Source organism: Callithrix jacchus, chromosome 5 (assembly GCF_049354715.1).
Source record: "Callithrix jacchus isolate 240 chromosome 5, calJac240_pri, whole genome shotgun sequence".
NCBI classification, from domain to species: domain Eukaryota; kingdom Metazoa; phylum Chordata; class Mammalia; order Primates; family Cebidae; genus Callithrix; species Callithrix jacchus.
In genome coordinates this window covers 62,043,702-62,067,661 of record NC_133506.1, presented here as the reverse complement: position 1 = coordinate 62,067,661, position 23,960 = coordinate 62,043,702, and the positions used below count along the sequence as shown (strand labels likewise).

The following is a 23,960-nucleotide window of genomic DNA, read 5'->3' as shown; positions in this document are numbered from 1 at the left end:
CTCTCCACCCCAAATCCACAGAATATACATTCTTCTCAGCACCACATCACACATACTCAAAAATTGACCACATAATTGGAAGTAAAGCACTGCTCAACAAATGCAAAACAACAGAAATCATAACAAACAGCCTCTCAGACCATAGTGCAATCAAGTTAGAACTCAGAATTCAGAAACCAACCCAGAACCGCACAGCTTCATGGAAACTGAACAACTGGCTCCTGAATGTTGACTGGGTAAACAATGAAATGAAGTCAGAAATAAAGTAGTTCTTCGAAACCAATGAGAACGAAGACACAACGTGCCAGAATCTCTGGGACACATTTAAAGCAGTCTCTAGAGGAAAGTATATAGCAATAAGTGCCCATATGAGGAGAATGGAGAGATCCAAAATTGACACCCTATCGTCAAAATTGAAAGAGCTAGAGGAGCAAGATCAAAAAAACTCAAAACCCAGCAGAAGACAAGAAATAACTAAGATCAGAGCTGAACTGAAGGAGATTGAGACACGAAAAACCCTCCAAAAAATCAATAAATCCAAGAGCTGGTTTTTTGAAAAGATCAACAAAATAGACAGACCACTAGCCAGATTGATTAAAAAGAAAAGAGAGAACAACCAAATAGATGCAATAAAAAATGATAAAGGGGAAATCACCACAGATTACACAGAAATTCAAACCATCATCATAGAATATTACAAACAACTCTATGCACATAAACTAGTAAACCTGGAAGAAATAGATAAATTCCTGGACTCCTGTGTCCTCCCAAGCCTAAACCAGGAGGAAGCTGAAACTATGAATAGACCAATAACAAGGGCAGAAGTCGAGGCAGCAATTAAGAGCCTACCACACAAAAAAAGCCCAGGTCCAGACGGGTTCACAGCTGAATTCTACCAGACACACAAAGAGGAGCTGGTACCATTTCTTCTGAAACTATTCCAAATAATCCAAAAAGAAGGAATCCTACCCAAATCATTCTATGAGACCAATATTATCCTGATACCAAAACCCGGCAGAGACCCAACAAGAAAAGAAAACTTCAGGCCAGTATCCATGATGAACATAGATGCAAAAATCTTCAATAAAATATTGGCAAGCCCATTGCAACAGCAAATCAAAAAACTTATTCATCATGATCAAGTAGGATTCATCCCGGGGATGCAAGGCTGGTTCAACATACGCAAGTCTATCAACGTAATTCACCACATAAACAGAACCAAAACCAAAAACCACATGATTATCTCAATTGATGCAGAGAAGGCATTTGACAAAATTCAACAGCCCTTTATGCTAAAAACCCTCAATAAACTCAGTATCGATAGAACGTATCTCAAAGTAACAAGAGCTATTTATGACAAACCAACAGCCAATATCATACTGAATGGGCAAAAACTGGAAGCATTCCCTTTGAAATCTGGCACTAGACAAGGATGCCCTCTGTCACCACTCCTATTCGGTATAGTTCTGGAAGTTCTAGCCACAGCAATCAGGGAAGAAAAAGAAATAAAGGGTATTCAAATAGGAAAGGTGGAAGCCAAATTGTCTCTATTTGCAGACGACATGATAGTATACCTAGAAGACCCCATCGCCTCAGCCCAAAAAACTCCTGAAACTGATAAGCAACTTCAGCAAAGTCTCAGGATATAAAATCAATGTGCAAAAATCACAAGCCTTCCTCTACACCAATAACAGACTTAAAGAGAGCCAAATCAAGAACGAACTGCCATTCACAATTGCTACAAAAAGAATAAAATACCTTGGAATACAACTCACAAGGAACGTAAGGGACCTCTTCAGGGAAAACTACAAACCACTGCTCAACGAAATCAGAGAGGACACAAACAGATGGAGAAACATTCCATGTTCATGGTTAGGAAGAATTAATATCGTCAAAATGGCTATACTGCCCAAAGTAATTTACAGAATCAACGCTATCCCCATCAAGCTACCATTGACTTTCTTCACAGAACTGGAAAAAACCACCATGAACTTCATATGGAACCAAAAGAGAGCCCGCATAGCCAAGTCAATTCTAAGCAAAAAGAACACAGCGGGGGGCATCACACTACCGGATTTCAAACTATACTATAAGGCTACAGTAATCAAAACAGCATGGTACTGGTACCAAAACGGAGATATAGACCAATGGAACAGAACAGAGGCATCAGAGGCAACACAACATATCTACAACCATACAATCTTTGATAAACCTGACAAAAACAAGCAATGGGGAAAGGATTCTCTGTTTAATAAATGGTGCTGGGAAAACTGGCTAGCCATGTGTAGAAAGCAGAAACTGGACTCCTTCCTGACACCTTACACCAACATTAACTCCAGATGGATTAAAGACTTAAACATAAGACCCGGCACCATAAAAACCCTAGAAGGAAATCTAGGCAAAACCATCCAGGACATAGGCGTAGGCAAGGACTTCATGAACAAAACACCAAAAGCATTGGCAACAAAAGCCAAAATAGACAAATGGGACCTAATGAAACTCCACAGCTTCTGCACAGCAAAAGAAACAGTCTCTAGTGTGAATCGGCAACCAACAGAATGGGAAAAAATTTTTGCAGTTTACCCATCTGACAAAGGGCTGATATCCAGAATTTACAAAGAACTCAAACAGATTTACAGGAAAAAAACAAACAAGCCCATTCAAAAGTGGGCAAAGGATACGAACAGACACTTTACGAAAGAAGACATATATGAAGCCAAAAATCATATGAAAAAATGCTCATCGTCACTGGTCATCAGAGAGATGCAAATCAAAACCACATTGAGATACCATCTCACGCCAGTTAGAATGGCGATCATTAAAAAATCTGGAGACAACAGATGCTGGAGAGGATGTGGAGAAATAGGAACACTTTTACACTGTTGGTGGGAGTGTAAACTAGTTCAACCATTGTGGAAGACAGTGTGGCGATTCCTCAAGGCCTTAGAAATAGAAATCCCATTTGACCCAGCAATCCCATTACTGGGTATATATCCAAAGGACTATAAATCGTTCTACTACAAGGACACATGCACACGAATATTCATTGCAGCACTGTTTACAATAGCAAACACCTGGAATCAACCCAAATGTCCATCGATGATAGACTGGATTGGGTAAATGTGGCACATATACACCATGGAATATTATGCAGCAATCAGAAATGATGAGTTCGTGTTGTTTGTAGGGACATGGATGAATCTGGAGAACGTCATCCTCAGCAAACTGACACAAGAACAGAAAATGAAACACCGCATATTCTCACTCATAGGCGGGTGATGAAAAATGTGAACACATGGACACAGAGAGGGGAGTACTAAACACTGGGGTCTATAGAGGGGAAAGGGGAGGGCCAGTGGGAGGGGGAGGTGGGGAGGGATTGCCAGGGGAGAAATACCAAATGTGGGTGAAGGGGAGAAAGCAAACAAAACACACTGCCATGTGTGTACCTATGCAACTGTATTGCATGTTCTGCACATGTACCCCAAAACCTAAAATGCAATAAAAAAAAAAAGAAAAAAAAATTAAAAGAACAAGTTTTTCAGGTTTCTCAAGCATATTTAACTTTAATTCCAGGAACGGAAGTGCTTGAGGAAGCTGCTGATGGATGGGCAGCCCTGCATCCAGTGACCTGGGTAGAATCACTTGGAGGATCTATGGTGGCTGTTATGACTGTGTTATTAATTTGTCTGATTTCTCTTTGTGTAGTCTGCAGGTGCAGATCCTGAATCATTCGAGAAATAGCTCATTAAGATAAAGCTGTGTTTGCTTACCTAGCTTTGCAGAAAAAGAAAGCGAAACACGATGAGAATAAATCTTGATGTGTGTGATGGGTTATATTGTTTACTGAGAAATGATGGCAAGGAACACCTAACCGGCCCCAGGTGGAAAACTGCTCAGGGCATTCTAGAATAAGTAAACAATAGATAGATGTCATGGTATAGTTAAACCAGTTCTTGAAACACAAGATACTTGACCCTGCCCCCAATGCTCCCTCGTAAAAAATGCTTTCTAGTTTATCTTTAATTAGTAGTGAACAGGCACTAGCTGCCTGCCTAGTTTATCTTCATTCTATGAAAAAACAGAGAACACCTGCTTGTTAAAAATAATCACTTGTTCACAAAGAATAAATAAGTGATCAGAGTCTGCTCTGGGCTCTCAGCTGGGAATGCTGTCATCCCCTTGAGCCCACTTTGCACTGTAAACTTGTGTCTGACTCTTAATTCCTTCAGTGCCACCTGGGTTGGGGTCTCCATGACTGAGCTGGTCTTGGAACATGATAACTGTTTCATTTTTTGAGGACCAGCTGGACTGCTCTGCACAGCATCCCACCTTTCACACTTCTTTTTACAGATGACAAAACTGAGTCTCTACAATATTGTTCCTAGTCTCAGACCTGGACCCAGGAGCCAGACTGACCAACTCCCAGGCTGGTGCTCCAAGCCAGCAGACCACACAGGGGCCCCAGGGCTGGCACTGTTCCTCTTCCTCACACACACTCTTAGATTCAGGAATCTCATAAAGTGACAAAGCTGCCAGGACTCTTAGGGGCCATAAGTGTCACTCTGACATTTACAGGGGGGATGGGAACTCAGGGTGAGCTAGTGTCATTCCAGCAGCCCGTGGCTGGCCTTCATGTCTGGTGTCCAGAGCTCAGAGAGGCCTAAGGGAGGAAAGCAAAGTCCCCAGGACCTGCAAACTTGGTGCCACACATTCCGAATCAAACGCAAACAGTGCCCTGGAGGCATCAGCAGGGGAGACACTGGCAGCCCTCAGAGCACAGACAGAATGCCCGGCTATAAGATGTTACTAGGTGGAAATGAACAGCATTGATTCAAGGAGGAAGACCAAACATTCATGCATATTTCAATGTTTCAGCATGAGATTCTGAAATCTGAGTATTCAGAGACCATGCCCAGAGCAGTCACCTGATGCCATGCCATTGTGGACTATCTGGGCTGGGCCTCATTCTATCCAGGAGAGTGCCATGGGGGCGAGGCTATGCCACTCTGGCATCTGCCTCAAGAAGGCCTGATGGCCTCAGAGTTTGCTCACTTGGGAGCCCTGAGCCACCACTGGAGAAGTCCAGCTGGAGAGGCCCCATGGAGAGGGGCAGGCCCTGAGATCAACTGGAGGAGAAGCAAGGCCCGAACATCCCAGCATCAGAGCTGAGCCTCCAATGGCTCTATCCCAGCACCAACTGCAGGAGACACCCCAAGCAAGAGCACCAGAAGACCCGCCCAGCTGAGCCCCACCTCCCCACAGAGCCAGGCAAAGTCACAACATGAAGATAAGGATCTGGAAATGAGATCACCCTGGATTAAGGTGGGCTCCAGATATAGTGGCAAGTGTCCTTCTACAAGAAGAGAAGGGAGGAGACAAGGCACGGGAGAGAAGCCACATGAAGACAGAGGCAGAGATGGGAGCCCAGGAGGCCTGGGGCAGCTGCCAGGAGCTGGAGGAGGCCGGGAAGAATCCTCCGCTGGAGTTTTCAGAGACAGCAGGGTCCTGCTGATGCTTGGATCTGACTTCTGGCCTCCAGACCAGAAGACAAAGGATCAGTTTATGGTTTTTTGTTTTTTGTTTTTAGACAGAGTCTTACTCTGTCTGGCTGGACTGTAGTGGCATGATCTTGGCTCACTGCAACTTTTGCCTCCTGGATTCAAGTGATTCTCCTGCCTCAGGCTCCCAAGTAGCTTGGACTACAGGTGCATGCCACCATGCCCAGCTAATTTTTGTATTTTTAGTAGAGATGGATGGGGTTTCATCATATTGGCCAGGCTGGTCTCAAACTCCTGACCTCGGGATCCATACACCTTGGCCTCTCAGAGTGCTGGGATTACAGATGTGAGCCACCACGCCCGGCCAGTTTGTGTTTTTTTAAGCACCCAGCATGTGCACACTGTCACAGCAGCCCCGGGAAGCAAATACAGCCTATCCGAGGACAGCACCGACCCAGCCAGGTCTTCAGTCGGGGGCAGGGCTCTGCACACTTGGCAAACCCCAAGTCACTGAGGCTTTACAAGAGCCCTGTGACATCAGAGCCATTCTGATCATTATAGGTGAGGACAGCAAGGCATGAGTAGCCCAGATGCGCCTAGGTTAATTCTGATGTCACAGAACGTTCAACATTCAGATCTCAGCACCAGTGGTTTTTCCTAACCTTATGCGCTTTGATGCATTCCAGAAACTTATTCCCAAAGGGGTCATGGGTGCCCCTAGTGTCTGCCGCACACAGAGGCTGAGCAGCTCCATGGCCATCACCACTCCCTGCAGTTCCAATCTCATGCCAATGTGCTGTCCCTCTGTCCCCCTCCCAGGTCCTTGTCATCTCTGGTTCCCCTTATTGCCAGAAATAGCCTCTCACAGGCCCCCTGCTGCCATCAGCATCATCCGGGGGCAACAGGGCACTCTCCCCACAGCCTTGCTCTGACACCCTCCTCCCATGGCTGCCCCTGCCCCCAGCAAGACATTGGCCTCCCAGCCTGGCACATGGGACCCACTGTCACCTGCTATCTGGTCCCTCCTGGTGCCATTTCCAGCTGCTCCTGAATGCTTGCTCTTCCCAACTCAATCCTCTGCAGCCCCCACATGGGGGACATAGTCCTGCCCTTGGTGCTCCTCCTCCTCCTCTGCCAGACAGATGAGTACCCCACCCACTGGGGCAGGCTCCCTGGCCACCTGCTCCCCTCTGGGAGAGGCAGACACTCCCTGCACCTGCTCCGGGGCCCAGACAGGGGGCTCCTCATGTCAGCCTGGAGTCCTCGCAACAGAACCCACACCCGTCTCCTCTACTGCTCATGTCTCGGGCTGTTTTCAGTCCAGCTTGGGAGCCTGTGCTGCTCTCCCCACAAAGCCCCACGTGGAGCAGCAGGGCTTGCCCTGTCCTCTTGGTGAGCAGGAGGAGCCGTCGGCCTCCACCTTCAAAGCAGATCTGCGGTGGGGTCCCTCCTGCTTCTGTGCAGTGACCACCACACTCCCGCAGGCTGGGAGCCCCGGAGAAGGGATTTAGCCCAGCCTCCAGCCCAGAGCCCCTCACAGCATTCCCTGCCCCTAGCAGCACCTGTACATGCTGCTGCCTCTGCCGGGACCCCTGTTCCCACTGTGTGGCTTCAACATGTGCTCCCGCAAAATGTATCCTCCCAGATCATCCTCACAGTGACTCTATGAAGGTGAACAGCAGCCTCACAGAACCGAGGCTCAGAGAGGGTCGGTAGCTAGCTCCAGACCACACAGCTTTTGAGGGACATAACTAGGGGTCTGGCTACACACTCCACACCCCTGCCCCAGCCTGCACTAAAGCTCCTCCTCGGGAAAGCCCTCTATGTCTCTTTCTCCCCTGAGGCTGTGTTACATGGCCCCCGTGCACTAAGAGGAATGTGTCATCTGCCTGGCCTGTCCACTGCCTGACCTTTTGCAGGACCGTGAGCTCCATAGGTCTGAGACAGGACCTATGTGCCTTGTTCGCTCCCCTCCCCACGCACAGCAAGCCTGCCACAGTCCTGGGTCCCACTAAGGAGTGGCAGTTCTGAATGGGATGCAGGAGAAACCTGGAGGTGGGGTGAGGTGGGGTCTGGAAGGGCTGGAGAGGGGGCAGTAGAATTCAGGGAGCCCACGAAGTGGGCAGAGGACAGGTCAGCCCTTTCACTGTGTGCAGCTGGACAACTTGGTTACATGGTGTCCTCTGCTCCCTGTCCTCAAATAGGTCCACCTCTGGGTCCCTCCCCTGGCCATGTAGCTCTGTACTTCCTGTTTGTGGTCCACAGCAAGCTCCTCTCCTGCCTCACCAGCCCATGCAGGCATCAGAGGACAGAAAAAAACAGACCTTAGCCCTGGTCCCCTGGAGAGATGCAGGGTAGGGCAGTGCACATTGACAGTCACAATGCCACCAAAAGCTGCGCCATGGCAGAAGTGTGGCAGCTGAGGTGGGGTGAGGCATGGTAATGCCGACCCCAGTGGCACCAACATGTCCTCACATGGCCTCCAATGCTCACAGCCTGGGGCTCCATCTCTGGAGCCAAGATGAGGCTCCGAGGTTCTGCCCAGTGCCCTTTGGGAAGGGGGCTTGGCTGGTGGTCACACCTTGTCCCATGGGTGATAGTTCACCCCACAAGGAGCAATAGTCCCGTGGATGCTACTCTGGGTCATTTTGCTATTGCAGAGGGGGCAAACTTTGGAACCCCCAGACTGTGCTCAAATCCCAGCTTAGCCACGCGCTCACTGGGCAACTCTCAGCAAGTCACTTCAAATTTGAGACTGCCTCTCCATCTGTGAGGTGGGTAGGAACGACCTGAAGGAGCGTCTATTGTATCAGAGGTGGGCAAGGTTCCAGTTTGGCGGGAAGTTTCAAATGCCTTACTGGATTCAGGGAAAGCATGAGGGTGGCCAGACAGGAGGGCAGTAGGCACGGCCACTCACCTCTGTGGCTGAGCTTGTCAGCAACTCTGTATCCACACCCGCTCCATGTGAATCTGCACTTCCGCTCAGGAGAGGCTGTGTTAGATTAAAAACAGCCTTGGAATTCACCATGGCTACAAATTACTCCTTCCCCATGCTTGCTCTGGCCACCAAGAGGTGGTGTCTGTTTCCCCTTCCCTCAATCCTCTGGAACTGTGACTAGAAAAAGAGGCAGCAGAGGTGATGAAATGCAAGTTCCCAGCTGGGGTGGGAGAGGCTGTGTGCTCCTGTCTGCTGCACTCCTGTATCGTCATGAGACAGACACACCTGGCCAGCCCACTGGTCCCAGGAGGATGAGAGGCACATGGAGCAGAGCCAGCTGGGTACAGCTGAGCCCAGCCAAACCTCTGACTCAGGAGGAAGCACACCCCCTCTGCATTTGGGGATGGCTGTTGCACAGCAGCAGCTAACTGGCTGTAGAGCAGGAGATGCCAGGCTAAGCAGGGACAGTGGGATGCTGGGCAACCACATCATCAGGCACATAGACTCAGTCCTTGGGACCTTGGCCCTGGGGCCTGGCCTCATGGAAACATGTTATCACAGGAAAGTCACTACAAAGGGAAGGAACCCATCAGCCACTGAGAAGAGCAGGCCTGCTGTCTCTCCTGCACTGGCTGAGAGCGGGGCATTGGAGAGTGTTCATGGATCCACATGGCATCCCCCTCCCATCCTTTCTGATGGCACAGAGCAGGGCAGGTGCACCAAGAGGTGTTTGCTGGGAGGATTAATTGGATCCTCTCCAATGCCTGACACTCAGCAGATGCCCAGCTCAACAGGAAACTTCTTCCCATGTCTGAAGTGGCCATCTCCAGACATAAGTTTTTTCATTTTCTTTATTTATGTTTTATTCTTTTTAATTTTTATTTTTTTGAGACACAATCTTACTCTGTTCTCAGGCTGGAGTACAGTGGCATGATCTCGGCTCACTGCAACCTCCACCTCTTGGGTTCAAGCAATTTTCCTGCCTTAGCCTCCCAAGTAGCTGGGACTACAGGTGCACACCACCATGTCTGGCTAACTTTTGTATTTTTGGTACAGGTGGGGTCTTCCCTTGTTGATCAGGCTGATCTTGGACTCTTGACCTCAAATGATTGGCCCACCTTGGCCTCCCAAAGTGCTGGGATTACAGGCATGAGCCACTGTGCCAGTTCTTTTCCTTTTTATAATATTTTTTTCCTCTAATGAACCACATAAACTTTTTTAGTAATATCTTTGCCTTCTCATTCTTAGGAAGCATCCTCTCCCTTGCCTCTAAATGAAATCTGATGGATTCACAGCCAGCTTCCACCAGACACACAAAGAAGAGCTGATACCAATTCTACTGAAACTGTTCTGAAAAATCAAGGAGTAGGGACTCCTCTTTAACTCATTCTGCAAAGCCAGCTTCACTCTGTTACCAAAACCTGGCAAAGACACAACAAAAAAGAAAACTACAGGCCGACATCCCTGAGGAGCATACATGCAAGATGGATTTGAGATTTAAATGAAGACCCTGAACTATGAGAGTCCTTGAGAAACTCTAGAAAACACCATTCTGGATATTGATCCTGGGAAAGAATTTATGACTAAGTCCTCAAGGGCAACTGCAACAAAAACAAAAATTGACAAGTGGGACTTAATTAAACTAAAGAGCTTCTGCACCACAAAACAAACTATCAATGGTGTAAACAGGCAACCTACAGAATGAGAGAAAATATGCACCCAGTGAAGGTCTAATATCCTTAATATATGAGGAAGTTAAATAATTCAAAAGGCAAAAACCAAATAACCACATTAAAAAGTGGGCAGAAGATATGAACAGACACTTTTCAAAAGAAGACATGCAAACAGCCAACAAACGTGAGAAAATGCTCAACATCACCGATCATCAGAGAAACGCAAATCAAAACCACAGTGAGGGACCATCTCACACCAGTAAGAATGGCTATTGCTGGGGAGGGTACAGAGAAAAGGAAACGCTTATACACTGTTGGTGGAATGTAAATTAGTTCATCCACTGTAGAAAGCAGTTTGGAGATTCCCCAGAGAATTTAAAACAGAGTTACCATTCAGCACAGCAATCCCATTACTGGGTATGTATCCCAAGGGAAAAGAAAACAAAAAAACACACACGCATGTTCATCACAGCATTAATCACAATAGCAAAGACATGGAATCAACCTAGGTGCCCATCAATGGTGGAATGGATAAGGAAAATGTGGTACATACACACCATGGAATACTATACAGCCATACAAAGAAAAAAAAATCATGTTCTTTGCAGCAACATGGATGCAGCTGGAGGCCATTATCCAAAGTGAATTAAAGCAGGAACAGAAAATACCAAATGTTCTCACTTATAAGTGGAATGCTAAGCATTGCCTGCAGATGGACATCAAGATAGGAACAACAGACACTGGGGCTTTCTAGAGCTGGGAGGAAGAGAGCGGAGAAGGGCTGAAAAACTACCTATCAGGTACTATGCACCTGGGTGACAAGACCATTTGTACCCCAGACTTCAGCATCAAGCAACATACCCATGTAACAAACCTACATGTGCACTCCCAGATCTAAAATAAAAGTTGAAATTATAAACAAAATAAGAATAGAAATAAATGGAGTCTGCAGCATTGGTGGAGGGCAGGTGGTGGCTGTTACTCACACAGGTGAGTCTGCTGCTTACTTGTGCCTGTGCTTTGAGAACTCACACAGCCTCAGCAGCCTCCAGTACAAGGCTCTTCCTCATGTGGCAGGTCCTTTCTTCTGCTTTCTTCTTGCACACGGACTTCCTGAAATGTTACCTACATTGTTTTTTGTTTTTCTATCCTAGGATGACCTCCCTGGCTTCTGGCCATTTGCTTGGACTCTGGGCTTCATGCATCGTGGACTCTCCTGTTCTAGGCCTGGCATCAGGCTTCCCATTCTTTCTGACCCTGCATGGCACTATGCAGGTTTGCCCCAGATAGCTTACCTGGATTTGCTTCTGAGCCTCTGTGCTCTGATTCTTGGTCTGAATTGTTTTCAACTTCTCCATTACGCTATCTCCTGAGCTCTGGTTGGAGGTTCACTGGGCTCCTGAGCTTGTTCTCACAGAAGTATGCACATTGCTTAGGGTGCTGTCCACAGATGGAGGCACAGCTGACACAGTGCCTCAGGAGTTGGTCATAGAACCTGCCTTGCTCCTTGTGGCAGCTGAGTAACCCTGGGAGACAGAAATGTGTGATACTCCTGGGTAACACAGACCAGCAGGAGCTCTAGGTTTGGCTACAAAGGTCATCAAAGTTAAAAAAAAGTCATGGTAAAATTCCAGAAAGCAATCCCAGAGTAAGCCAAGTACTTTTACAATATACAAATTGAAGACTATGCATTGTCCTCTAAGTACTATTTTACCTGCATTACATTTTGATGTGTGGTATTTTTCCCCTATCTAGTTCAAAATGTACTTATTTTTTGTTATTATTTCTTCTTTGACCTACGGATTATTTACAAGTGCATTTCTTAGTTTCCAAACATATGAAGAATTTCAGTTATGATTTAAAATTGAGGTCTAGATTACATTGTTACATAAGACCTTTACTTGCATTTTTCAAGCGTTATCAGGGAGAAATATATTTCAAACTAGCATAAGGAATGAAGGGGAAAAATCAGAATCCTCTTTGGCAAGTTGGAGGAGGGAGCTGGAAGGAAAGTAGAAAAGTTCACATGAACAATATTTCTCCTATCTGAAGACTAAATGAGAATTAGAGCAGCTTACACAGGTATCAGTGCCAAGGCACAGAGGCCAAGGAAACTAAAGCCCAATCACACCTGCCTTAAGAGAGCACAGTGGACCCAACTTTGAAAGTGTAAAGAAATCTGTTTGAACAATCAATTATCTAAAGCCTCAGAATATTTCTTTTTTAATAGTTTTTTTGAAAGGGAGTTTCACTCTTGTCACCCAGGCTGGAGTGCAATGGTGTGATCTCTGCTCACTGCAACCTCTGCCTCCCAGGTTCAAGCAATTTCCCTGCATCAGCCTCCTGAATAGCTGGGATTACAGGTGCCCACCATGAGATGCAGCTAATTTTTGTATTTTTAGTAGAGGTGGGGTTTTGTCATGTTGGCCAGGGTGGTCGCAAACTTCTGACCTCAGGTGATCCATCTGCCGTGGCCACCCGAAGTGCTGGGATTACAGGCGTGACTACTGTGCCCAGCCTAGCCTCAGAATATTTCTACATGAAAGTTTTTACATGAAAAAAGCAAGTTTTCTTTGTCTTTAGAATAAGGTATTTATGTGAAAACGTGGCTCACACAGATATGTGAAGGACACATTTCAGAAGCAGTGCAGGATGGCGGATAAGAACCCAAATTTCAGAACCAAATTTCCGTTGAGGCCATCCCAGCTGTACCATTTGCAGACATGTGATCTTAGCCTTTCCATGACTCAGTTTCTTCATGTCCAGTATAGGGAAAATAACTGCACTGACTTCTTCTTAGGGTTGTTGGCAGAGTTGTAGTGCTTGGCACATACTAAATGCTCACTTAATGGAAGGCTTGAGTAGAATATTCATTTGAGCCTCTTCACAAAGCCAATACAGACCCCTTTTTATGCCTTTGATAGAGTAAAGGAAGGACCTAAAAGAACACGAAATTGGGGACTTGGGGAAAACTCAGATGGCCCACATGGGGCCAGTGATCTCCCCTGCTCTGGCCCTGCCCTATCCCCAGGGCTCCACTGAACAGCACAGAAACCGACACTTCCACTCTGTGTCACACAGGGTTGGCCCAGCAGTGGTGTCCTTGGGGCTTTCTGTAACCTCCTCACTGTTGGAGGTGGCACTTTTGCAGGTGGTGCCTGAGCGCCCCAGACCAGGCCCCTCCTGCCTGACCTCACACCCTGCCCCGCCCCCACCCAGGACTCGGTCCTCTGCACTGCGTTTCCCACCTCTGCGCCTCTGCTCATGCTGCCCTTTCTTCTAGGCACCCTCCCCACATCTGATTTCTGCATTCTGTGGCCTCTTAACAACCTGACTCTGATGGTGCCTCCTCCAAGGACACCTCCCTGCTCCCCTGCCCATCAGCTGAAGGTTGCCTCTTCTGACTGTGGCCTTCTACCTTGACACATAGTCATTTCTCCCATCAGGTGACACTGTCCCTGAAGAGCCATGCCAGATTCCTGTTTCTTTTGGGCTAGAGCACACCATCTATGTTTGTGGGATGAATCAATGAATTGTTCTAATTTATTAATGGATGGTGGTTCAGGCCATGATTTAAGGGTCAGAGTCCTGGGTTCAAACCGGGATGCCACTGTGGCATCTCCACTTTTCCACTGTATGATCTTGGGTAAGTTACGCAACCTCTCTGAGTTCCCCTCAACAAGTATTCATTAAGGACTTACTACGTGTCAGGGACTCACCTGTTTTCAATGTCTCAAACATGTCACATTCTTTCCTGCCTCAGGTGCTTTGCACATTGTCGGGGTCCGGCACGTCTGCCGGGGGACTACCGACCCGCGGGAGTCCCCAAGACCGCCAACGTAGATGTCTCGTTCAACCTGAGAGAGAGAGTGCGCGGAAAAGAAAGAACATAGAAAAGTAGAGTCTGGAGGGCTGCGTGAAGATTATGGCCAAAACGCAGCAAATTTATTTTTGTGGGTTACAGCTTTTATACCTTTTGTCTTGTTTACATTTACGTCATCTCAGCAGAAAGAAACAAAGGGGAAAACAGAAAGGAAACAAAAACTCCATAAAATAGATATCCGGGGCTTGATATCCTGCTCAGGAAGCAGTTTAAGGGGGCTAGTGGTAGTAGTTTACATTTCAATGATTTTACATTCCAAAGATACAATGGCACCCTTAAGGTGGCTGGTTAAACCTGTTTTGCATCAGGAGCTAAAACAAAGGCTTGGCTCCAGGGAAAATATGGGCAGAGGTCTCTGCTCCTCTTAGACATTTCAATTGCAGCAAGTTTATTGCTTACACAGAGACTGAAGGGGGACATGGAAGCAGACAGCACAATGTCCTCATAAACTGCAGGCCTTTGCTTTGCATTTTGTTGTTGCTTTTAGTGAGTCAGCTTACGGCTTTGTCTCACTCGACAGCCCTCGAGGTGAGGAAATGCAGTACAGGTCCAGCAGCCAAACTGAGACGAATCAACTAACTGTCTCGAGCCTTTGGCGCGAACACCACATCTCCCGTTTTTTTACTTTGCAAATGAAGTGTAAACAGCTTCAGTTGCATCTCTCGGAGGGTGGAGAACACAAGATGGAAGACACATGGCAGGCACAACATTAAGCATTACTATTATTAATATGTAGGGTGTAGTACATTGAAACAGACCACACAGGAATTTCATGTCCGAGCAGCAGTCAGTGGCAGCCGTCACCTTCACTAGGAAGACAAGCTAGATTTACAGCATTGTGGGGTAATGCTCAAAAGCCTCAGGAGGGATTGCCGGCTGGGCACATCCCCGGTGTATGCTGGCCTTACTGCGGCTGTGCCTGTCTTAGGTTGTCCTCCCCTGAGGATCTTACCCGTCATTGACTAACCAGCCATCCCTTCAGGTCCAGCATCATAGTCAATATTATCTTTAGAGGCTAATGGCCTTGCAAGTGATATTAGATTATATGTCACTGAGGAGCACATGCACCTACATTTCTTCAGCTTGAGCCCGCCACCTCTGCTAGGACTGACATTCTGTGTGCCTCTTTTTTGTACAAACACCTCAAATGTTAGCTAACGCCTATTTTACTGTCTAACTTTAAATGATGCAGTTTAGCTTCTAACTTGTCATCAATAGACATTTGAGATCCCATAGCAATAGAAACATTTTTGGCTAAATGATTCACATATACAGTAGTATTAACAGATTTTGAAAGACTAACAGCAGCTGTAGCTGTAGAAGATATCACAGACACAATGGCTATAATTGCCGACATAGAATCACAAGAAAAAATGGCTAGCATGGCTAAAAATAGAGTAACCGGATTAAGAGAATGTCCTTGCTGACGAACAATGTGTGACGCATCAGCCACTAGGTGTCACATCTGGGTCCAGGTCAGGACTGGAACCTTTTGAGGAGGTGTCAGCTGGTGCCGCTGGCGATGGACATGGCGGGATGTCGTCTTCCGCAGGCGTAGACATCGGATTCTCAGGGGAAGGGAGTTTGGTGAAGTCATCTGAGGGCTCGGCTGACGAGGAGATGTCAGTCGAGGAAGAGGGCTGGTCACTGGCCTTAGAGAGGACTGTCTTCTTCGGGGCATGCTTGAAGTGTCGCTCAGGCACCCAGATAGGTGAGGGGGCAGACCTAGGAAAAACACAAACGTGACCTCTGCCCCAAACTAATACAGGGTCAGGGCCATTCCATTGATTAGAAAATAAATCTCTCTATAACACCATAGGCGTGGCTGAGCCCTTTGGGTGCCAGAAACGATTAGCTGCTGAGTGACCTTCTGCATCAAGGGTTAAAAAATTTAGAACATAAAGAGCATGTCGAAGTACATCATGTGGAGACTTGTAAAAGGAAGGAGGTGAATTATTTAGTTTAAGTAATAAAGTTTTAAGGGTGGCATGAGCACGTTCAACAATTCCCTGTCCTTGAGGATTATAGGGAATTCCTGTTTTATGAATCACCTGAAATTGAGAACAAAAGGTTTGGAATGAAGAGCTGGTGTAAGCTGGAGCATTATCAGTCTTCAAAATTTTTGGTGCACCTAGGTTGGAGAACACTAGTAGACAATGAGCAGTCACGTCTTTGACTGCCTCTCCTGTATGGGCTGAAGCTATTATGAAATGAGAAAAAGTGTCAATAGTTACATGCACATATTTTAAACGACCAAAAGAAGCAATATGGGTGACATCCATCTGAAAGATGTGGCCAGGTTGTAGACCATGAGGGTTTACTCCAGTATGTGTGGGTTGAGGTAAATGAGTCACACAAGCAGGGCACTGCTTAACAATGGCACGAGCTTGTTCTCTGGTGATCTGAAACTGCAGTCGCAGGCTACGGGAGCCCTGGTGGTGCAGGGCATGGGACATCTCAGCCTGTCTTAGAGGAGAGAGGGCAGAAGCGATCATTGGGCGTGTGAGAGCATCAGCATTCCTGTTGCCTGCAGAGAGAGGACCGGGTAAATCAGTATGTGCACGAATGTGACCAATAAAGAATTGATGAGTCCGCTTGCAGATAGTCTGCTGTAAAGGAAGAAGTAGGTGTATTATAGCAGAACTGTCAGAAAATGACAAGGGTGCTGTCTCTAGCAGATTGATCAGGTTAACTACATATTGACTGTCAGAGTATATATTAACTGATTGACCACAGGTGGAGAGCACATGTTGAACAGCAAGCAATTCTACCCTTTGGGCGGAAGTTTCAGGTGTCTGGAAAGAAAAGGGAACATCATCAATTTGTCCAGCAGCAAGTCCGTTTGAGGAACCGTCTGTGAATGCCAAAGCGGCCTGAGAAATCGGCTGCAAAGAACATGTCTTGGGGAAAATAAGATTACATCTGGAATAAAAATGCAGTATTTTGTCTTTGGGATAGTGGCAGGAAAGCTGCCCTGTGAAATTTGCAAGAGCTAATTGCCATGAGTCAGAAAATGACCACAACCAAGATTGTTCTTGGGTGGTGTAAGGAACAATCACAATAGGTGGGTCAGAGCCAAAGAGAGTGAGTGCCCTGAGGCGGCCTTTGGCGATTAGCATAGATACTAAATCGTGATAAGGAGTGGCAATACGAGGCCGACTGGCAGACAGATGGAGCCACTCTAAGATTCCTTTTTGCCAGAAAAGACCTGTGGGGGTGTAAGAGGTGCGTAAAATGCATAAACACCAAGACACTCCAGTAGTGACACGGTATAGTTTTTGTTCTGAGAGAGCATCTTGCACCAATTGCAAGGCATGTCTAGCTTCAACAGTAAGTGTCCGGGGAGACTTTGGGTCTGCGTGGCCTCTGAGCATATCAAAAAGAGGCTTAAGCTGACCAGTAGTTAATTTAAGACTAGGCCTGATCCAGTTAAGGTCTCCCAAAAACTTTTGGAAATCATTCAGCGTACTGAGATGGGCAGTAGATAAGACAGGAGTCTTATAGGACACTTGATTGGAGTCAATGAGGCGACCCAAATAATGGAAAGGAGTTACCTTTTGGACTTTGTCAGGAGATATAACTAAGTTTGAATTTGTAAGGAGGTCGCTTAAATCCTGAAAGGCTTCCTGTAGGAGGCCAGGGGAAGGAGCTGCCAAAAGGAGATCATCCATATAACGTAACAAAAGGACATCTGGATAGCGCTCACGGACGGGTGCAATTACCTGAGCGACAAATTTCTGACACAAGGTAGGGCTGTTCGCCATACCTTGAGGAAGAACCGTCCACTCATAGCGCTCAAAAGGCCTGTCAAAATTGGTTGCAGGAACACTGAAGGCAAACCTGCAGCAATCTTGAGGTGCCAAGGGGATGGAAAAGAAGCAATCTTTCAAATCAATGACTAGTAATTCCCAATTTTGAACAACAGGTGAAGGGAGACCAGGTTGCAGTGGTCCCATGACTTCCATAATTTCATTCACTTTCCTAAGGTCTTGTAAAAGTCTCCATTTACCAGATTTCTTTCTAATGACAAAAATAGGAGTATTCCATGGACTGGCAAGTAGTATTAGCATTTTCATAGGCCAATTGTTTTGTAAATAATTGAGCTGACTCGATATCTCCAAATTGCCATTTGACTGCCTGCATTAATCGAGAGATAAAATTTTGGTAGGGTTCCTCATTTCCCTGTTTAATTTTGGTAATTTCATCAGTAAATTCTCCATGAGTGGGAAGCTTTCTCTAGGCACGCAAAGCTAAAGCATTTACCTGCCCAAATGCCGCTTCTGGGAGGGCAACTTGTGCCTGAACACTTTCATAATCACCTGTACCTTTTAACATCTGTAAATTAACTCCCACTCTTTGTCTCTCATTCTTTTCCGCCAACTCAAAAGCGGCATCATCATAATAAGCTTTCCACAATAAGTAGTCGCCACCTGAAAGGCAGGCATTGGCGATGCGATGCCAATCTGCAGGGGTCATGGCTTGAGTACCAAAATTTTCGAGTAAAGAGAGAGTATAAGGTGCAGTGGGTCCATAATTAGTCACTGCCTCCTTGAAATCTTTCATGAATTTTGGTGGAATAGGTTCATAATGGCGAACAATCTCGCCGTTTTGATTGGTCACCTCTATAACAGGACAGACGAGGTGAAGGTCAGAATCAGGAAATCCCTGTTTCATAGACTCAAAGGCATAAGTAGTTGCAAGGATAGGTTCTCGTGGTGTAGAGCACACCACAGGCTTAGAGGAAAGCGTAGTAACAACAGGGAAAGCTTGAGGTTTGGAAAGCGAAGCCAGAAGCCTGGATAATTCCTCGAGGGTAGAAATTGAGGGCACAGCTGAAGCCCTTACCTGCGCACTCTCTGAAGCGCTGATTTCTGCTCCGGCTTCGATCTTTTCGTCCGGAGCTCCCCCATTTCTGGCTTCAGGTCCGACTCCGAGAGCGGAATCGGGCTCGTTTAGAGGATTGCAAGGTGGTAAATTACCGCCGCCCCCTCCACCATCAGGGTTAGATTTGCAAGAGAAAGAAGAGGAACTAGAAGCAAGAGAAACACCAGGGGAGCAGTGAGGCAGGCAGACAGCCTGGCGCAGGTGAGGCCAGACCGAGAGAAGCAATTCTGCCTGCGGAGAAAATTGATGAGCGGCGGCATATTCCTCAATCTTAGTTCCTATTTTACTCCACGTCGATTCATCTAACGATCCCTCCTCAGGGACCCACGGACACAATACATAAACAATCTCTAAAAACTTAGAAACATGTTTCTTTTTTACGTCAACACCTCTCTTTCTTAACATTTGATGTAATAACTTCGTGAACATTAACTTATTTTTGGACTCAGACTGCCCCATTTTACTCCAGATGAATTTTGAGTCCAGAACTACAAGAACCGCGGCTTTACCTTGTCTCCTTTGATTTGGGGTGCGTCACTGTACCTCTCGTACTCAGGTCCCTGTTCCTAGGTGCCAGATTCACCTCTCGTACTCAGGTCCCTGTTCCAAGGCGCCAGATGTCGGGGTCCGGCACGTCTGCCGGAGGACTACCGACCCGCGGGAGTCCCCAAGACCGCCAACGTAGATGTCTCGTTCAACCTGAGAGAGAGAGAGTGCGCGGAAAAGAAAGAACATAGAAAAGTAGAGTCTGGAGGGCTGCGTGAAGATTATGGCCAAAACGCAGCAAATTTATTTTTGTGGGTTACAGCTTTTATACCTTTTGTCTTGTTTACATTTACGTCATCTCAGCAGAAAGAAACAAAGGGGAAAACAGAAAGGAAACAAAAACTCCATAAAATAGATATCCGGGGCTTGATATCCTGCTCAGGACGCAGTTTAAGGGGGCTAGTAGTAGTAGTTTACATTTCAATGATTTTACATTCCAAAGATACAATGGCACCCTTAAGGTGGCTGGTTAAACCTGTTTTGCATCAGGAGCTAAAACAAAGGCTTGGCTCCAGGGAAAATATGGGCAGAGGTCTCTGCTCCTCTTAGACATTTCAATTGCAGCAAGTTTATTGCTTACACAGAGACTGAAGGGGGACATGGAAGCAGACAGCACAATGTCCTCATAAACTGCAGGCCTTTGCTTTGCATTCTGTTGTTGCTTTTAGTGAGTCAGCTTACGGCTTTGTCTCACTCGACAGCCCTCGAGGTGAGGAAATGCAGTACAAGTCCAGCAGCCAAACTGAGACGAATCAACTAACTGTCTCGAGCCTTTGGCGCGAACACCACAGCACATGCTATTCTCACTGCCTGGAATGCATTCCCTCTATAATCTTCTCTCGGCTCCCTCCTATCTAATCTTCAGATCTCAGCCCAAATGTCAGGAGTCTCCTCTGACCATCCAGTAGAACTAGGCCCTCCCTTGTCACTGTCTGTTGTTTCTTTCTTTTGAAACTTTTTATTACAGAACTTACCACACATGTACATAAAGAGGACAGCACAATGATGCCCTCTGCACCGATCATCAGCTTCACAAATTGTTTAAATTCTGCCTTGTACTTTTCTAAACATTTTTTGGGGGGCTTGTATATTTTAAAGCACAGCCAAGATCTCATATAATTTTTTTTTTGAGACAGAGTTTCACTCTTGTTGCCCAGGCTGGAGTGCAGTGGTGCGATCTCAGCTCACTGCAACCTCTGCCTCCCCGGTTCAAGCGATTCTCCTGCTTCAGCCTCCCGAGTAGCTGGGACTACAGGTGTGTGCCACTGCACTCGGCTAATTTTGTATTTTTAGTAGAGGCGGGGTTTCTCCATGTTGGTCAGGCTGATCTGGAACTCCTGACCTTGGGTGAGTGTGTGAACCTCAGGAGGTTGTGTGACCAGAGCAGAAAGGTAGAGAGGTAAGAGATGCCACACTGTACACCTTCTCTTGTCACCCTTTCCTCAGCCACCTGACTGTGGGGCCAGAGGGTGCTCTGCAGGGAAAGGACGGGGGTGAGCCCACTGTCTCCTGGGGTCAGGCCCCAGAAGTCACTGCAGAAGGCTGCACAGGTGAGCTGGCTCTGACAGTTGCAAATGGCTTTGCAGGAAATGCAGGTGCTCAGCAGGGGATCCCAGTACCGCTCTTAAGGGCAGGATCTCATAGCTGGCCCTGTCCACGGGTCCTGTGGAGCTGAGAGTCCAGTAGTGTGAGCACAGCTGGTAGGCGGCCACAGCCTGGCCTCTTGCTCCTGATGAAAACCCAGACAGCCTCTCCTGCTCACAATCCCACAGACATCCTTTCTGTCTCAGGAGCAGAGAGGGCAGACAAAGCTGGCTTCCAACCCCCACTGCACTTTCTGGGGGCCTGGGGCAGCCACCTCCCCTCTCCACATGGTTGTTTTCAGGCCCCCTGCTCTCTCACATCAGCAATGCCCTGCTGGGCCTCACTCCCTGCCCTCCTTAACATGCCATGCCTCTCCCTGGCTCAGTCTTTGCACATGCTGTTCCCTTGCATGATGTGCCCTTCTCCGCAGCCCTCCCCCTCAGCTGCTTATTCCTCCTCAGCCTGAGACCTCTGTCTAAACCTGATCTCTCAGGGAAGCGTTTCTGACTCGCCCCCTAGACTAGGACACAGTCCTTCTACACACTTGCACTGCCCTTCACTTGTCATCGTGGTCATTTTCCTTCCATGCATGTGGTTATTTGACACTGGCTCCAACACTAACTGTGAGCGCCATCTGGCAGGGACTGTGCCTAATTTTTTTGTTCATTGCTGAGTCCTCAGAACCTAGACAGTACTTAGGACATAGTAGGTGCTCATGAAATGAATGAATTTTTAAGAGCAGACCAAATCAGGGTCTAGCACACAGCAAGAAACAAGACATGTCAATTTCCTTTTCTTTTTTTTTTTTTTTTACTGAAGTATAAAACAACCACAACGATTTGTGTAAGGTGCACAAAAAGCTGAAGAATACAGCTTGGTGGAATTTAATGTATGTATGCATCTGTGTCATTAAAGCCCACAATGAGATGCAGAATGTTTCCTGCTCCCCTGAAGACTCGCTGGGGTTTCCTCCCACCTGATGCCCACTCCTAGAGGTGGCTACCATTCTGTTGTTACCCCCATAGGTTAATATTGCCCCTTCTGGAACTTCCATGTCTGGTTTTGTCTCTCCACGTGGTGCCTGACACTCATCCATGTGGGTGTTCTCTGTGTGTCTGGTTTTGTGTTACTGTGAGTCTTCCACTATGTCCATGCATTAATTCTGTTTTTCTGATTTCATGACCTTTGCTTTCACCAATAACTTCTCCTCAAAATGTTTAAAAGCATTTTGCAAGGCATGTGTTTATTCTTTAATGAAACCAAGCTGAGGGAAGACCACAGGTGGCTGGGCACCATGGCCCATGCCTGTAATCCCAGCACTTTGGGAGGTTGAGGTGGGAAGATTCCTTGAAGCCAGGAGTTCAAGACCAGCCTGAGAAACATAGTGAGCCCCTGTCTCTACAAAAAGATTTAAAAATTAGCTAGGTGCTGCAGTCCCAGCTATTCAGGAGGCTGAGACAGGGAGATGACTTGAACCTGGGAGTTCAAGGCTGAGATGAGCTATGATCACATCACTGCATTCCAGCCTGGATAACAGAGTGAGATCCACTCTAAAAAAGAGAAAGAAAAAAGATCAGGGGCCCCCCATTTAACACGGCAGCTTAAACACAGGGGTTTATCTTCCTTCCCTCCCAAAACCATGCTAAGCTGACAGTCAAGTGCAATTGTCTTCAGAGATCAAGGGAATGGCAGAGGTTTCTACAGCAGGGAACGCATGTCTCTAGCATTCTGGGAGTTGGAAGGACTGGAGTGCCTGACTGCCTTTGAGGATCTCATCATGATGCCTACAGGGGAAGGAAGTTGTTCTGAGTCACAGAACTCAAGGCAGTCTCCAGAATTGGAGGCACCAAGTCTCTCTGACAGCAGGGGCTGGGTGGGAGGCAGGAAGCTCTGAAAGAGGATTGGCTGGAAACTTAATTACATAAAGAGGGTGTGACCCCAGCACATCCCCATTCCAAGGCTGAGGCTAGTCTCTCACCAACTCAGGCATGACTGGGGTCTTCTTGGACACAGCTGAGGGTAGAAAAGTGGTCTTTCCTGGCAACAGGGGAATTGTGAGAATCTTCTTTCTGGACACTCAGTCTCCCCTCTGTTTATCCACCCCAGTTTCTATCTAAAGAGTGCAGCAACCAGGTTTTTAAAGATGCCTCCTTACTTACCCTGCAACTGGCAGGAAATCAGAAGTCTCTGCTCTGGGAAAACAGACCCAAAGGAAAAGAACCAGAGGCACTGACAGTGGGAGATTCTCTCAGGAAAATATCCAAGTCCCTGCCTGATCCCACTGGAGTAAAGCTTCTACATCAAACAGCCCATTTTATGGGCTCCAGGCAGTGGTGAGTGCCTGTCTGACTTCTGAAATAACAGCCAAATGTCACCTGATATGGGAGCACCGCCTCTAGCATGAAAGTAAACTCAAACCAAACAGAAGACAAACACCTGGAGCCTACGAAGACATGCAGGAAACTGAAGAACATTTTACAATAGCAGCAGCAGCAGCTGAGATCCCCAGAAATATGAGAGGACTGTGTATCTATGGAACAAAATGGTGGACTATTTGTAAAGGACATTCACAGGACAAATGATAATTGTTAGAATTATAATTTATAGCCAGAATAAAAACATTTAGTAGAAGGGCTGGAAGATGTAATTGAATAAATTGTCTGGAAAATAGGAGACAGAAGATATACAATTATGGAATCATTTCAGGAGCTCCAAAGGCTGACTAATGATTTGAGGGACACTGGCTCCAGATTGGAAGAGTCAATCAAGCATCAGTGCAGTACAGTCACACAAACTAGGATACATTATCATGCAATGTAGGAGCACCAGTGATTATGAGCTGATTCTAAAACCTTCCCGAGAACAAGCAGGTTACCCATAAAACTGTCAGTTGTGAAGTCAGGACATCTCGAAAGCAATCCTGGGATGTGAGGAGTGACATGGAGGAAAGC

General features: G+C 46.8%; 3 protein-coding genes across 6 annotated transcripts in view; all 3 read right to left on the bottom strand.

The window, feature by feature from the left end:
• The window catches only part of LOC100408746 (tumor necrosis factor receptor superfamily member 13B), a 35,372-nt gene extending 20,418 nt beyond the window's left edge, over positions 1-14,954 (bottom strand). Inside the window, 3 exon segments of the mRNA XM_078375409.1 lie at positions 11,408-11,664; positions 14,759-14,804; positions 14,948-14,954. Of these exon segments, the coding sequence (XP_078231535.1) occupies positions 11,408-11,664; positions 14,759-14,804; positions 14,948-14,954 (310 nt within the window).
• On the bottom strand, positions 14,016-19,076 carry LOC144582523 (uncharacterized). Its single transcript, XM_078372229.1, has 2 exons — positions 18,841-19,076; positions 14,016-15,720 (listed from the first exon to the last, which is right to left on the bottom strand). Exons 1-2 carry the CDS (start codon positions 18,903-18,905, stop codon positions 15,441-15,443), a joined length of 345 nt encoding a protein of 114 aa, XP_078228355.1. The 5' UTR covers positions 18,906-19,076; the 3' UTR covers positions 14,016-15,440.
• LOC144582522 (uncharacterized) overlaps positions 14,016-23,960 on the bottom strand; it is a 70,670-nt gene continuing 60,725 nt past the window's right edge. For all 4 annotated transcript variants that reach the window (XR_013535306.1, XR_013535307.1, XR_013535300.1 and 1 more), the window contains one exon: positions 14,016-19,578. The gene's annotated coding sequence lies outside the window, so the exon portion shown is untranslated. The remainder of the gene's footprint in view (positions 19,579-23,960) is intronic.